Source organism: Girardinichthys multiradiatus, chromosome 15 (assembly GCF_021462225.1).
Source record: "Girardinichthys multiradiatus isolate DD_20200921_A chromosome 15, DD_fGirMul_XY1, whole genome shotgun sequence".
Taxonomy (NCBI): domain Eukaryota; kingdom Metazoa; phylum Chordata; class Actinopteri; order Cyprinodontiformes; family Goodeidae; genus Girardinichthys; species Girardinichthys multiradiatus.
This window is the reverse complement of record NC_061808.1, coordinates 16,141,138-16,155,371: the sequence shown is the minus strand read 5'-3', so window position 1 is coordinate 16,155,371 and position 14,234 is coordinate 16,141,138. Positions and strand designations below refer to the sequence as shown.

General features: G+C 41.3%; 1 protein-coding gene across 1 annotated transcript in view; it reads right to left on the bottom strand.

The window, feature by feature from the left end:
- Window positions 1-13,998, bottom strand: part of stxbp5a (syntaxin binding protein 5a (tomosyn)) — a 181,558-nt gene extending 167,560 nt beyond the window's left edge. Inside the window, exons 1-3 of the mRNA XM_047388111.1 lie at window positions 13,912-13,998; window positions 12,462-13,295; window positions 9,407-9,504 (exon numbers count right to left, since the gene is read on the bottom strand). Coding sequence (XP_047244067.1) covers window positions 9,407-9,504; window positions 12,462-12,599 — 236 coding nt within the window. The 5' untranslated portion in view covers window positions 12,600-13,295; window positions 13,912-13,998. The remainder of the gene's footprint in view (window positions 1-9,406; window positions 9,505-12,461; window positions 13,296-13,911) is intronic.
- Between the last annotated feature and the right edge of the window lie 236 nt (window positions 13,999-14,234).

Here is a 14,234-nt window from a genome sequence, read left to right as displayed (position 1 = left end):
CTGACACGGCACCCCAGACCATCACTGACTGTGGGTACTTGGCACTGGAGTTCTGGCATTTTGGCATTTCCTTCTCCCCAGTCTTCCTCCAGACTCTGGCACCTTGATTTCCGAATGACATGCAGAATTTGCTTTCATTTGAAAAAAGTAATTGGACCACTGAGCAACAGTCCAGTGCTGCTTCTCTGTAGTCCAGGTCTGGGGAATGCAGCACCTGTAGCCCATTTCCTGCACACGCCTGTGCACGGTGGCTCTGGATGTTTCTACTCCAGACTCAGTCCACTGCTTCCGCAGGTCCCCCAAGGTCTGGAATCGGCCCTTCTCCACAATCTTCCTCAGGGTCCGGTCACCTCTTCTCGTTGTGCAGCGTTTTCTGCCACACTTTTTCCTTCCCACAGACTTCCCACTGAGGTGCCTTGATACAGCACTCTGGAACAGCCTATTCGTTCAGAAATTTCTTTCTGTGTCTTACCTACTTGCTTGAGGGTGTCAATAGTGGCCTTCTGGACAGCAGTCAGGTCGGCAGTCTTACCCATGATTGGGGTTTTGAGTGATGAACCAGGCTGGGAGTTTTAAAGGCCTCATGAATCTTTTGCAGGTGTTTAGAGTTAACTCGTTGATTCAGATGATTAGGTTCATAGCTCGTTTAGAGACCCTTTTAATGATATGCTAATTTTGTGAGATAGGAATTTTGGGTTTTCATGAGCTGTATGCCAAAATCATCCGTATTAAGACAATAAAAGACCTGAAATATTTCAGTTAGTGTGCAATGAATCTAAAATATATGAATGTTACATTTTCATCATGACATTATGGAAAATAATGAACTTTATCACAATATGCTAATATTTTGAGAAGGACCTGTAGAGCTGGTCCAGTGTTCCACGGCCGAGACGAAAACCACACTGCTCCTCCTGAAGCCGAGGTTCGACTATCGGTCGGACTCTCCTCTCCAATACCCTGGCGTAGGCCTCACCAGGGAGGCTGAGGAGTGTGATCCCCCTGTAGTTGGAACACACCCTCCGGTCCCCCTTCTTATGAAGGGGGACCACCACCCCAGTCTGCCAGTCCAGAGGCACTGTCCCCGACCGCCACGCAATGTTGAAGAGGCGTGTCAACCATGATAGCCCTATAACATCCAGAGATTTGAGGTACTCAGGGCGGATCTCATCCACCCCCGAAGCCTTGCCACCGCGGAGCTTTTTAACCACCTCGGTGACTTCAGCCTGGGTGATGAAAGAGTCCGACCCCGAGTCCCCAGCCTCTGTTTCCACCACAGAATGCGTGATGGCAGGATTGAGGAGCACTGCTTCCCCCTCCTGAGGCGACGGACGGTTTGCCAGAATCGCTTCGAGGCCAACCGGTAGTCCTTCTCCATGGCCTCACCGAACTCCTCCCAGGCCCGTGTTTTTGCCTCTGCCACAGCCCAGGCCGCAGCACGCTTGGCCTCACGGTACCCGTCAGACGCCTCAAGAGTCCCACAAGCCAACCACAGCCGATAGGACTCCTTCTTCAGCTTAACAGCATCCCTTACTGCCGGTGTCCACCACCGGGTTCTGGGATTGCCGCCGTGACAGGCACCGCAGACCTTACGGCCACAGCTACGGGCAGCAGCATCGACAATAGATGCGGAAAACATGGTCCACTCGGACTCTATGTCTCCAACGTCCCCCGGGATCTGGTCAAAGCTCTCCCGGAGGTGGGAGTTGAATACATCCCTGGCCGAGGTCTCCGCCAGACGTTCCCAGCAGACCCTCACATTTACAAAAAGAAGAAATAGTGTCAGGAAAATGTGGTTTGCTTGTAATTAATATTATTAAATTGATACTATATAAAATTATTGAAATAACTATGTGTTTTACTGATATTGGGCAGCCCTGTGATGTGGCTTACTCCTACATTGTGATACTATGCAGAAATGGGTCAGCAGAAGCAGTATAAATCAAGTCACAAGAATGCCATGTTGACTTGATAATGCAAACTAAAATACAAACACTCCTTAGTTCAGTAGGTTCTATGATGGAACATTTAAAAGAATAATCTTGCGATGAAAAATCCAAATTAGAAGACTGAATGACAAAGAAATCTGTCACAAAGTAGACAAAAGAATGAATCAGTGAAGGAATGATTTGAGAAAACCTCCAACTACTCCTGAGTCTCTGAAGATCCAGCAGATATGCAGTCGGTCGTGGCAGATGGTCGCACACACTGAGCCTGGTTCTGCTGGAGGTTTCTTCCTGTTAAAAGGGAGTTTTTCCTCTCCACTGTCGCTACATGCATGCTCAGTATGAGGGATTGCGCCAGTGACTGTCCGCTGTCTCTACATGCTCATCCAGGAGGAGGGAATGCTGCAAGTCACTGACTGGATGCAATCTGCTGGGTTTCCTTAGACAGAAAAACTTTTAATCCAATTTGAATAAATATCTGAATCAGACTGCACTGTTCAATGGTTAGGACTAATTGGAATGTATGTACCTGACTTTGTGAAGAGCCTTGAGACAACATGTGTTGTGAATTGGCACTATATAAAAAACTGAATTGAATTGAAATATGCAGAGAGAAGGAAAAGAGCCAATAACACCATTACACTGTTTTGTCTTTTTCAAAAAAATACTTTTAAAAAAAAATAACAGTAGACGCTGTCAAAGCAATGTACTCTGTAAAGCAGCTTCCGATGACTTTTAGAAACCAGGAAATTTGCTAATATATTCAAATGCAATATTTTTTACTGGGGCTTGTTCACAGAGAACACAGTCAATGCATCTTGGGCAATATTCTATAGAACACATTTCCTGCTTCAAAAAGTGTTCCAATTCTGTAGTCCAGTCAGAGAGCTTACAGCTCAGTGAGGTTTTCTTGTAACTGCAGGAAAAAAAGCTTAAATGGCAGCACAGATACTGAGTGAATCAGAGGGAAGATTAATGATAAAAATATGTCACAGTCAATCTTTGCTGCAGCTAGAAGCTGCACAGGGCTACTATCAGATGCAGCAGTTATTGCAGAAGCCTGTGTGTGTCCAAAAATAACTGCAAACATGTTTAACGTGCACGTGCAGCACACATGCGTTATTTGCGTGCAAATTCGTTAACATCTGTGCAACTCATCCACTAATCTGTCTGCATAAGGACAAATTGATGTTATGTCTACCAGCTCCAAAATAATATCAGTGTGAGTAGGTAGGTGTGTTGCCCACATTTGGGTGTGTGCTATGTCTTGCATCTGTCGATGAGATAATCGGGCAAAGCACAGACTGACAATTTGATCTATCGATCTGCATCTCTCTGACTCCCAGGGAGCCTCTGAGTTATGGTGCTGCCATTTCTTCTGACCACCACCAGTAAGGAGAAGAGCCAACAATATCGTCACAAACAGCTGCAGACCAAAGGGGAACCATAAATATACATCCATGCAAATACAAAAATACAAAAGACAATGTCTCTGACCAAATGCTTGAAAATTCTGCAATTCCTCTAAAAAATTTTAAAATTAAAATAAAGCACACAAAAAGCATAAAAAATTTTCTATCATCATAATCTGCAGAAAAATCCTATTTTCACATTTTTTACAAGCTGATAGAATTGATCAAGTTCTTACTAAAAAATGTCAGTGAGAAGCTTTGTCTGCATACAACAGGATTACAGAACCAAGGTCTGGCATAGACAAGATTCTCATTGTATGATTAATTTGAATAAAAATATCAGTGTCACGGTTTTTTACATGAAAGGTATAATGTGTAAGAAGCAAACTATTACCCCTTTTTGCTGTACTGCTCTTTTAGAGTAACACTGGAAATCTAAGAAGCTGATATCAGCTAGGACATTTATAAGGTTACCTTCTCCAGTAGCCAGCCTTCATTTTGCATCTTTTCAGATGCTGCTCATATCTTGCCAAATGTTCTTTTGAAAACAGTGTTTTCTTAATGTGCGTGATAGGTGGCACTCCTTCAGTTTCCTCCTTTGGTTTTTTTCCACATCATGACTCTGAATTTGTCTTTCTTGTAAGCAAGAGAAAAGAGTAGAAGCCTTTTTTTGCCAGCTGACAAACACCAACAAGTCAATGAATGGAAGCAGTGTGTTGCACTATGCTCCATACAGCTGTAGAAAGCTCTGATCATTCTGACATATTCTCTGGTATCTAGTCACTAGGAGTTTAAACAATGGGGATGGTACGACAGAAAATTCTAGCTCTGGTAAACCTTGAGACCAGTTACCATCCAATGCTTAACCAAGGCACTCTCTGTAGGCCTGTTTTTGAGACATTTTCTTGTTGATTTTGCTTGCGTAATGGAACACCTGCATTCCTTCCCTACCTCTTTTATGCAGGGCATACATGTTTTTTGGAGATGCTTGTCCATGCACAAACTATATTACCGTATCAAACTGAGCCTTCACGATTCTGCCCATTTAAAACTTCACAAACTGCACTGTTCAAGGAGTGACCTCAAAGTCTCAGTTGTACTGATTTTATGTATTTTTGGCACAACTGGCATTTGGTCCAAAAAGAAGGAGAGCAGGAAAAAGTACTGTATGCAAGTTGGTTTGTTTCCACTGGATTCTGTGCCCCTGTACAATAGCAATGTTATCTTAAAAGCAAATATCAAAGAAATCCTAAAACCTTTGAATATAACCAGCTACATTCAAACTGATACTACAATCCTCCCCAAGCGACTCTTCTTCTGGTCCCACTTCTGGTGAAGGGGTAAATTTGCCCACTAGTGACACCAGCTGTTAAAGAAGGAGAAACACAGCAAGTGTAGTGCATCTGACAAGCTAGCATGAACAGCAACTCCATTATCTTGACATTATGCCTCAATTATCCCAGGGCCAAAATACAAGAAAGAAAAAATTTAGTAATATAAGTATGTTCTCAGAATTACATATACAGTTTTCTTTTATAAGTTTTGAGTCATATTTTTACAACATCTCACCAAAAATAGAAATGTGAAGTAACAAAATAGAGCGTGGTCAGTTAATACACCAGGGGTAATTGCATTGTAATTTGTCAAACAAAAAATAAACTTTGAAAACTGATTTTGAACATGATAAGTGTTTAGTTTAGTTTTGTTGACCTGAATTATGAATCAAATGAAAAAAAGAGCATGAGTACAAATTCTTCTCCTGGGGTGAAGTATATCATTTCAAGATTCCGCAATCAGTATTAGTAGTACTATTGAATCCTTCTTTTTAAAAAAGGTACAGTGGTACAGGTACAGCATGATTTAAAAAAAATTATGATGATAGCAAAGTTAGGTAAAGAAGAGGACGCTAGATTTATTTTACTCTTAGCTGCAGAAGTTACAATCTTTTTATTTCAAGGTCTGAAAGCCTCAATACATTTTGACCCCAAGAGCTAGGTTGTGTATTTTTATTTTTCATAGTAGTGAAATGTTACATTCAAACACAGAATCTGGTTTTGTGTACACAGTAAGTGGGTGGTAATTAAATATGCTCAATTAGAAGCAGTGATGCACCAATCAATCGGCCAGTTTTTCCTTAATCGGCAGGTCAAATACTGAAAAATCAATATATTTCTCCTGTTCATTTAATGCATCAATACTGAAATCTCCCACCTCTTTTAGCATGTAAACTCATTACCAAACAGCTTGTTTTTGATGCTCTTTGTTTTAGTTCTGAAAGCAAAATCAGATCAAGCGTTAGAAACTTGTTTTGAAGCTTCAATGGAGATAAACTTGTAGTTCCTTCAATCTCTTTCTAATATAGGCTAACATAGTGATTTTTGTTCATTTGAATTGCTGAGCTAAATTACATTTTAAACAAAAAAGTATGTTACATAGTCCTTGGAAGAAAAATTGCAATTGGCAGTTGGCTAGTCACGCCATCCCTCTAAATATACTTAATATAAAAAAGGGGATTGGGTAGGGGGGCTGATTGGTATTGCATATCTTACTTAGAGCACTGAAGGCATGAACTAATTGCACACATCCTTTTTATTGGAAAAGGAAATGCTTGACAAATTTTAAACAATGCCTTCTTATTATTCAGCACAGTTTGTAGACGAGCTACTGCTTTCTGGGTAATGAAGTCAGGCATTCCACCAAGGAAATTGTGGATGTTGATGGCTGATCTTAAATGTTCTTTGTCTGTAAGTTACATTTTCTCTTTTTAAAAAATCTTGAATACTTTTAAAGAATAAGGATACTGTTCTTAGAGTTCTGTTCATTTTAGTTCAATTAAAGCAGAAGACAATATACAACCCCCTGCTTTATATAATAAAGCAGATAGGTTCCTTTTAAGTTTTTGCTACCCTGCCCTTAAACAAAAACACTGTAGCCTCACTATGTAGCACTAAAGCACACAGCGTTCCAGCTCTTTATTTTGTTGCAATTACACAGTTAAATCGACGCATAGCTAATATGAGTTGACTGCTTGTGCAGCAAAACCTGTTTTCTAAGACTCATGACTTCTTTTCACTGCGGATATATTGTGCAGAAAACAATTGACTCTGCGTGCGTCCAAGAGGGGGGGAGTGATAAAGTGTCTGTATGCACTTGGGCATATCTGACTCAGTGCATTACCACACACAGATCAATAAGGATTCTATTCTTGGCCATTAGCTCTTGAAAAAGGGATAGCCTGCCTCCCCGAGCCCCTTTTTTCCCCTACTCTCCGCTCTCACTCAACTCTCGGCCTGAGCTCAACCCCAGGTCCTCCTGCTCACCAGATGTTTTTCCAGCTGGATGATGAAGGACGAAGCAGATGCAAGCAAGAAGCAGAGGCAAGCATCAAACATGGGACCATTCCATGGAGGAACCACGAAGCTGCCATTGGCTTTGTGGTGTGAACGGATCAGGCTTCTCCTCAGAGGGTACACATTGGCTTCTCCTGTAATTCTCAGCTTTCTACTGTACTGCCAGGCCAGGGCCTCTGATCTGTACTTCCTGTAAACGCTCCAATGGGAAAGTGGTGCAACCAAATGTCCAGGAGGTCTCCCAGGCAAAGTAATGTGCCTAAAGCACTGGATCCCTGTGGGAAGGGGGTTCAACCAGCCAAAACTACAGCACATATAATAACAAAACATACAGAAATGTAAAACTTATAAGTTGTGAAGCCTCTACCCCTTCTTCAATGTCACGGTGGCATCAGATAAAGAGTCAGGGCTGACTTAACAGTAGAATAACAGACAAGGAGGACAAGCATCAAGGAACAGATATATGACTCCCATTTTACTTTTGTCTGACTGATAAAACTGTGTCTGATCCACATCAGTCAAACACGAGAGATTGCTCTGTTTGTTCGATTTCAAAGTGGCCATTTTCCCCAGCAGGATCCCAACTGAGGATAATCTGAGCGGAGGATACCATTTGATCTTAAAGCTGATTGGTGTCGGGCTTCTTTCAGACTTCTTGGTTGCAGCCTTTTTTGCTTATCCTGGGGAGGAATGTAGTAGCATGTAAGAGTTAAGCCCCATTAAGTCTATATGCTCCAGTTCCTGCAGTTGCACCACCACAGACCTTCAACCAGAGGAGGGATTTCATCACCTGTCAACTAATACATGTGAATCTGCTTTGGTTAGGTAATGCTTTTTTTAGCTGAAACTGATTCTGGAGACTGTAGGAGAGAATCTTTGTTATTGATCATCCCGTTTGCAGCACAGGTGAGGACTGAGTCACAAGCACGGCTGCCAGCAGGTAGGAAAGGAGAGACAACAAGGTGGATGACTCTTCATCACACTGTAATGAGCTGGCAAGGGTTGCTGGACAGGCAGAGGAACACATGGAGGAGCTGTAAAGACGGACTCACACAGGCACACTCGCGGGCGTTCACTGAAACTATATGACTCCCTGTGGTGTCATTTCATGGCATGCTGTTCGAGCTTGTGTAAATGTCCTCATATTGCAAGACAGCGGTGCACTTGTGGTGATTTGCTGGACGTTATCGATGGGAATCGGTCATTTGAAAGATGTAACAAAATGTTGAACAGTTGAAGAGTTTCAGTGAAAACGCTAAAACAAAAATTGTGCTGCAGAGTTGTTGTAATTATTACCATACCATTTCATTATTTTTATTATGCCATTTGATTATCTGGAATTTGGAATTAGTATGATTAGAGTGCAGACTTACAGTCCCCCCCCTTCACTAAGTCACAAAAGTGAATTAGATTCATACCAGTTCAACCAAAGCCATCAAAACAGAAGCAACACACTACCAGATAGTGTCCTAACATTTTTTACTCCTACAACTTTCCACCCCCCACCACATTGTTACCTTTAACTAAAAAGAGCAACCAATTGCTCTCAGACGTTACCCAACTGGCATATAAAGTCTACCTGCATTGCACAGCTGTTATGTGAAGGCCTCAGAGGTTTGTTAGACAACATTAGTGAAAAACAGCATCATAGAGACCAAGAACACAGCATAGATGGCAGGGGAAACGTTTTTGAGAAGTTTAAAAAGGGGATAAGTTATAAAATAAATCCCAAGTTTCAAGGATTTTAGAACAACTGTTTAATCTCATTTAATCATTTGTAAATGAAAAGCATATAGCACAACAGCAAAAAATATAAATGACAGGCCTGGCAAGATGAACATTAATCAGAGAAGCAGCCTAGAGGCCTGTGATAACTTTAGAGATGCTGCAGAGATTCACAGCTCAGGTAGGAGAATCTGTTGACTGAACAACTATCAAGTTGTCAGCAAATCTGACCATCATGGAAGAGCGGGTAAAAAAAAGCAGAAACCATTCAGGAAGCCAAAAAAATACCTATTTGAAGTTTGCCACAACTCATGCAGAGGACAAAGCAAACATGTGGAACAAATTACTCTGGTCAGATCATGATGAGACCACCATTTAGCTTCTGGGCCTACATGCAAACCTCTATGAATGGTGAAAAAATAACACTTCACATCATCCTGAACACATCATTCCCACTGTAAAACATGGTGATGGCTGCATCATGCTAACTAGAATTGATGCGAACAGTTGAAATCGTATGCATTCTATTTTAGATAAACACTACTCCGTATTGGTCTACCAGGTAAAATTGCAAATAAAACACACTGAAATCGGTGGTTGCAACCTGAAACATTGTGGAAAGGGTGTGGAAAGGGTGTGGACACTGTTCTTATGCAACCCTGTATGCGAAAAAATAAAAAAAAGTTACATGGTCTTGGTTTAAGATGAACACAATAAGCCTAAATACTAAAGGAAACAAAACCTAGACCTTCAGAAAGTCTGACAAATTGCTGCTTAAGACTGCTTCAGAGATTACCACAAAGACTCACTCCTAGAAAGCAAAAAAAAAAAAAAAAAACGAAAGCTTACTCAAGACTTTTGCATGGTGCTGTCCATCAGCCTCAGACTATGGCAGCTCAGATGTTAGCTCACTTACCTGCTGCCGCCTCATGGCACGCTTTCTGCAACAGCTCAAAGGTAAATGAAAGGATACAATCTGAGAGCTCCACTCTGGGTACCGACGGCCAGGATCTTCTGCACTGGGTCGAAAGCCATGGATGACGGCTGATAGGGGAAGCCATGACGGACAGTCTGGTGTGACAGGCAGGTAGAAGATGGCGAGGAAAGAAAAAAAGTGAGATTTCCTAACAGAGAATATCAATTTGCATTTCACAGCAGGGGTGTTGTTTTGTTAGAAGATGTCACACACCTGATTTTGGTAAACAAATAGCCCAGATGGATGTGGATGGCTGTTATGAAACTGAAAAAAGCTTAAAATTGCATAGATGAGAGAAACATGACAGGAAAAAGGAACTTTTTTTTTCTTTCTGGGTTGGTCGTCAGTAAAAGGCTGAAATTCTGGTCTCCCTTTCTAATCACAGGCCTATTTTCAAATGTTTTCTCCCTCATTTCCCATTTTATGTTGTTGTACTTTCTCTCTCGCCGCCTCCCACATAAAGTCGTGATTACACTGAAGTCTGGAAGTAAAATACATCAATAAAGTGCATTTGCTTATGATCTGGTCCCTTTACAGGCCTGTATGACACTTTAAAAAAAGTGTTCCTCAGCTGATGCATTTGTGACTGTGGATTTATGGCATCAGTCAGTCATCGACGAGCCCCTGGATTTATTTGCTTTGTGGCAGACGGCTAAAGCATGTTACATAAGGAGGGCTCAGTGCAGCAGAGACACCTGCTTCTCTTGCAGAGAGACATTACAGAGATTTCTGGTCTAGGCAGACAGGAAAGGTGGAAGAGGGAGTGTGACTTCTCATTTGAAGATGCTTCAATCACATGTCTGGGTGTTTTTTACATGCTTAAACTGTCCTGAGGTCTTGAGCTGTCCTGTTTCTCAGGTGTGTTAACATCATTCAAAATATAAATATATATATATATATTTAAAGAGTTAAGGGTGCTCTAGATTTCAGTAGATTTATACCAACAGCACATACTGAACATTACGTAATCCTCAAAACAAAGGGGAACAGCATTCATGTGTCTTCCAAGAACATTCAGAATCTCCACCATTCAAATTCTGATCCATAACCTATCAGGGGCAACACATTAACACAGCTAATCTAATATTATAATATATCAGAGAGAGATGCAGGGACATCTCAATAAATTGATGTATCACTGAAAAGTTAATTAATTTCAGTGATTCATATCTAAAAGTGAAACTGATTTTTATGAGACACTGGTTTTACAAAAGGAATGCAACAGTTGTAGCCCATGTCCTGGATATGTCTATAAATGGTAGCTCTTAAGCTGTGACTCAGAGTTCACACCTTTTAAATCTCACCAACTCTCCACTGGGTTTTTGTCATGATCCTCTTAAGGCTGTGCGAGTCTCTATATTTTGTGGGGGTTTTTTGTACCAGAGTCTTTCCTTCCACTTAACTTTCCTTTAATATGTTAGTATACAGCACTATGTGAACCCCCAACTTCTTTAGCAATGACCTTTTGTGAGTCACCATTTTTGTCAAGCCAACAGACTTCTCCATGTAACCTAAAATTTCAGGCTTTCATTAACTGTAAGCCATAATAAACACTTGGGTTATATGAAATTGTGTGCAATGAATCCATATAATATACAAATATATCTGTTTAATTCAAAATACTGAAATTGATTAACTTTTGATCATATTCTAATTTATTTATTTTCTTTTATCATTGATTGTTTTGTTTTTATGTGATCTGGACTACAAGACTGTAATCTATCTATCTATCTATTGAGATGCATTTGTAAAGTTTGAGGCCGTTTTTTGCTGTACGCGTTGCAATAATCCTAATTCCTTCAAGTTCTGTTAGATTGGAAACTACTACCTTTATCATGCAATTTTTTTTTGTCTCATTTCATTCTCTGAGGCTTTATAGTTCCTAAAGAAACAAAAATCTGAATCAGGAAAAAATAAAGCAGATCATGGTATCGGCCAATAAAAGCATGCTTGGTGCAGCTCGTTTGTTATTTTAGGCTGCCTTTACAAGTCTCAATATGTGCTTGATTTTTGCAGATTAACAGCAGTAAAGACTGAGTGATTTAATCTTTTTTAAGCACTCAGAATCTTCACCAATCCAACTCTGATTTAATGTTTAACACAGCTACCTGCGTGTATTGGAGAGACATTAATGTAATCATAGCATATCACAAATTTAACGGCAATCCAGAAATAAGTCTTTAGCAAGGTCAGAAGTGTGAGGGAAATCGATACCCAACACACAGAGTGTGGTTTATTAAAACTCCACACCACATCATTAAAGCACAACTGGGGAAATGCCAAATTAACTTTGCAGTGGGCTGAGATGTAGCATGCACTGCATGAAATTTGCATGAGTGTTTAATTATCCCCTCTGTTGTTACTCTGTGCAGTCTAGATGGATGGAGGCAGACATTCTTTTTACTATTTCCTCCAAACAGGCTCCAAGTCACTTTAGGCAGCATCACTCCCTGCAGGACAGAGACCCTGGTAATGTTTTTGTATGTATCTATAAAGGGGTGCAGAGTGTAGTTGAAGAAGGTGTGAGCATGGAGGAGAAATGTGAAGGGAAAGACACATACACATGACAAGCGTTTTGCAAATCCAAACCCAGCAGATTATGCAAGAAAGGATCAGTTGTGCCCAGCCCCTCGATATGACAGCTCAGGCCATGCGCACACACAGCAAACTCTGGCATTTTACACAGTGTACCAACGCATGTCACCATACTGTAACCAGATGATTGGAAAAGGTACTAAAATGCAACAGAATGGAAACAGTTTTGAGCGCACATTCACTTCACAAGATTTGGCCATAAATAGATATTTTACAAACTAAAATGCAATCACAGAACGCTTTGAAGGTCCTTTGCTTTTCAACATTGAAAATAGTCGAACTGAAGACTTGAAAGAACAAAGGATTTCTCTAATAATTATATAATTTTTTGCAGTTATCCTGCATCGTTTGCATCCTGAAATGGAATGAGAGCAAGCCAAACATCAATAAAACAGCGCACACAGGATGGCTTAACTGGAGTCCCAACGAGCTGATAAAGATCAGAAATCTCCCCCACCTTGCAGAGCTGGAAATGCTCGGACCGGAGCGTCTCCTGGATCAGGTTGTTCTCCTGGGGCCCTACTTGGACAGACGGCGAGGAGGAGGACACCTCTTTCAAACCGTCAAGCACCTTCCTGATGTTGAACTTCTTCATCTTCACGCCGCGCAGCTCAGATTTGAAATCACCCGCAAAAAAAAGAAATATAAGTGCAGCCCACTTTCTTTCTCACGAGCACGCATACACTGACACACGCGCGCACCCTCTGTCTCCCCCAGGGAGCGTCACATCTTAGAGCCTCTCCTTTAGCGCAGTGTCCATATCCATGCTGGGCAGGCTCCGGCGCGCACCGCACAGGTCGCCTATCTAAGGGGGGAATAACGTGGAGGCTGTCGTATTATTTGCTCGAATCAGTGCTCGCTGCGTCCCACCTCTCCACAACCACTGCGTCTCGGCTTCACTCCCCGCCCCTCTCGGACTGTGTGCGCCGCGTTTGCTTAGCCAAGGCGGAAACGCGGCGCAGCGGTGGAGGTGCTGCTGCTCTTGCGCATGTCTGACAGAATGGAGGTTTCAACAAAAATCCTGACACCTTTCCAGCCCACGCTCTCCCTCTTTCTCTTTTTCATCTGCCTCCAGCGACAACGCCTCCTTCCTGCCTCCCTCCCCCCGCCCCATATCGCGTCCACGTTGTGAGGTTTTGCTGCGCTGCACCTGGTGATGCGGGGATGCTACAGCTTTGTGAGTTTCATGCGTGGAGAAAGACAAGCAAACAGACCGCTGCTTCTGCACCATTCTTTTCCATTGCACTCAGGTCCCGTCAGCTTGTATGGAGGATTCTCCATATTAAGGCCCCTTTTAAACACAAGGAAATGGGAAACTGCTCATTTTTTAATGTTAACGTCAGATGCATTTTAATAAATTAGAAAATCATGAAAAAGTTTATTTATTTTAGTGATTCAATTCAGGCATTGAAAGGAAATGTTATATAATTTGATTACGCAGAAAGTGATACATTTTAAAGTTTCTCAGAAAATTAGAATATTACATAAGATCATTATCCCTCTTGCTTGTGCACCTTTTTCTACCACGTTTCCGTCCACTCGACTTTCCATTCACATGCTTGCAAACGGCACTCTCTCAACAGCAAGCTTCTTTATTAATGAATGACCTTTTGTGAACTAACATCTTTGTGGAACAGTGAAGTCAGCAGTGTTCGTCGTGATTGTGTTGGGAACAACATAAAATGTATGCGTTAAAAACCCTTTATGAGTTTTATGTAGTACAGTTTTTGTTTTGTTTTTTTATTACATTTTTATTAAAAGAAATATATATGAACATTTTAACAACCTGTCCTTTTCAATTGTGTTCAGGTTTCTAGCACACAGATGTTATGTTCATTTCAGTGAGTAAGGTCAAGGGATATGTTAAAGAAAAAAAAATGTAATTTGTATTTTGTACAGAAATTCACCATAATAAATTCTTCTTGGTGTATCGTCTGAAACCACAAAGCACAACCGCCGGTTGCTGTAAATGGAAAAGAAAAAAAGATCCACCTAATGGGAATATGTTGAATGGATGTCTTGCCTCCTATGCGCAACACAGAAAAGAACATAGTTAACACTCTTGCTTTCTCCAAGGATAATGCTATGCAGGAAACGTGGATGAGATTTGTGAACTTAAACACAGGAAGAGGATAGATTTCAACTGAGGCACCAGAAAGAGTCTATCAGTTTGAAACAGCCAGAATCTTCAAGCAACTAGAATACAGGGGAGTTGATGAGAGGAACCAGC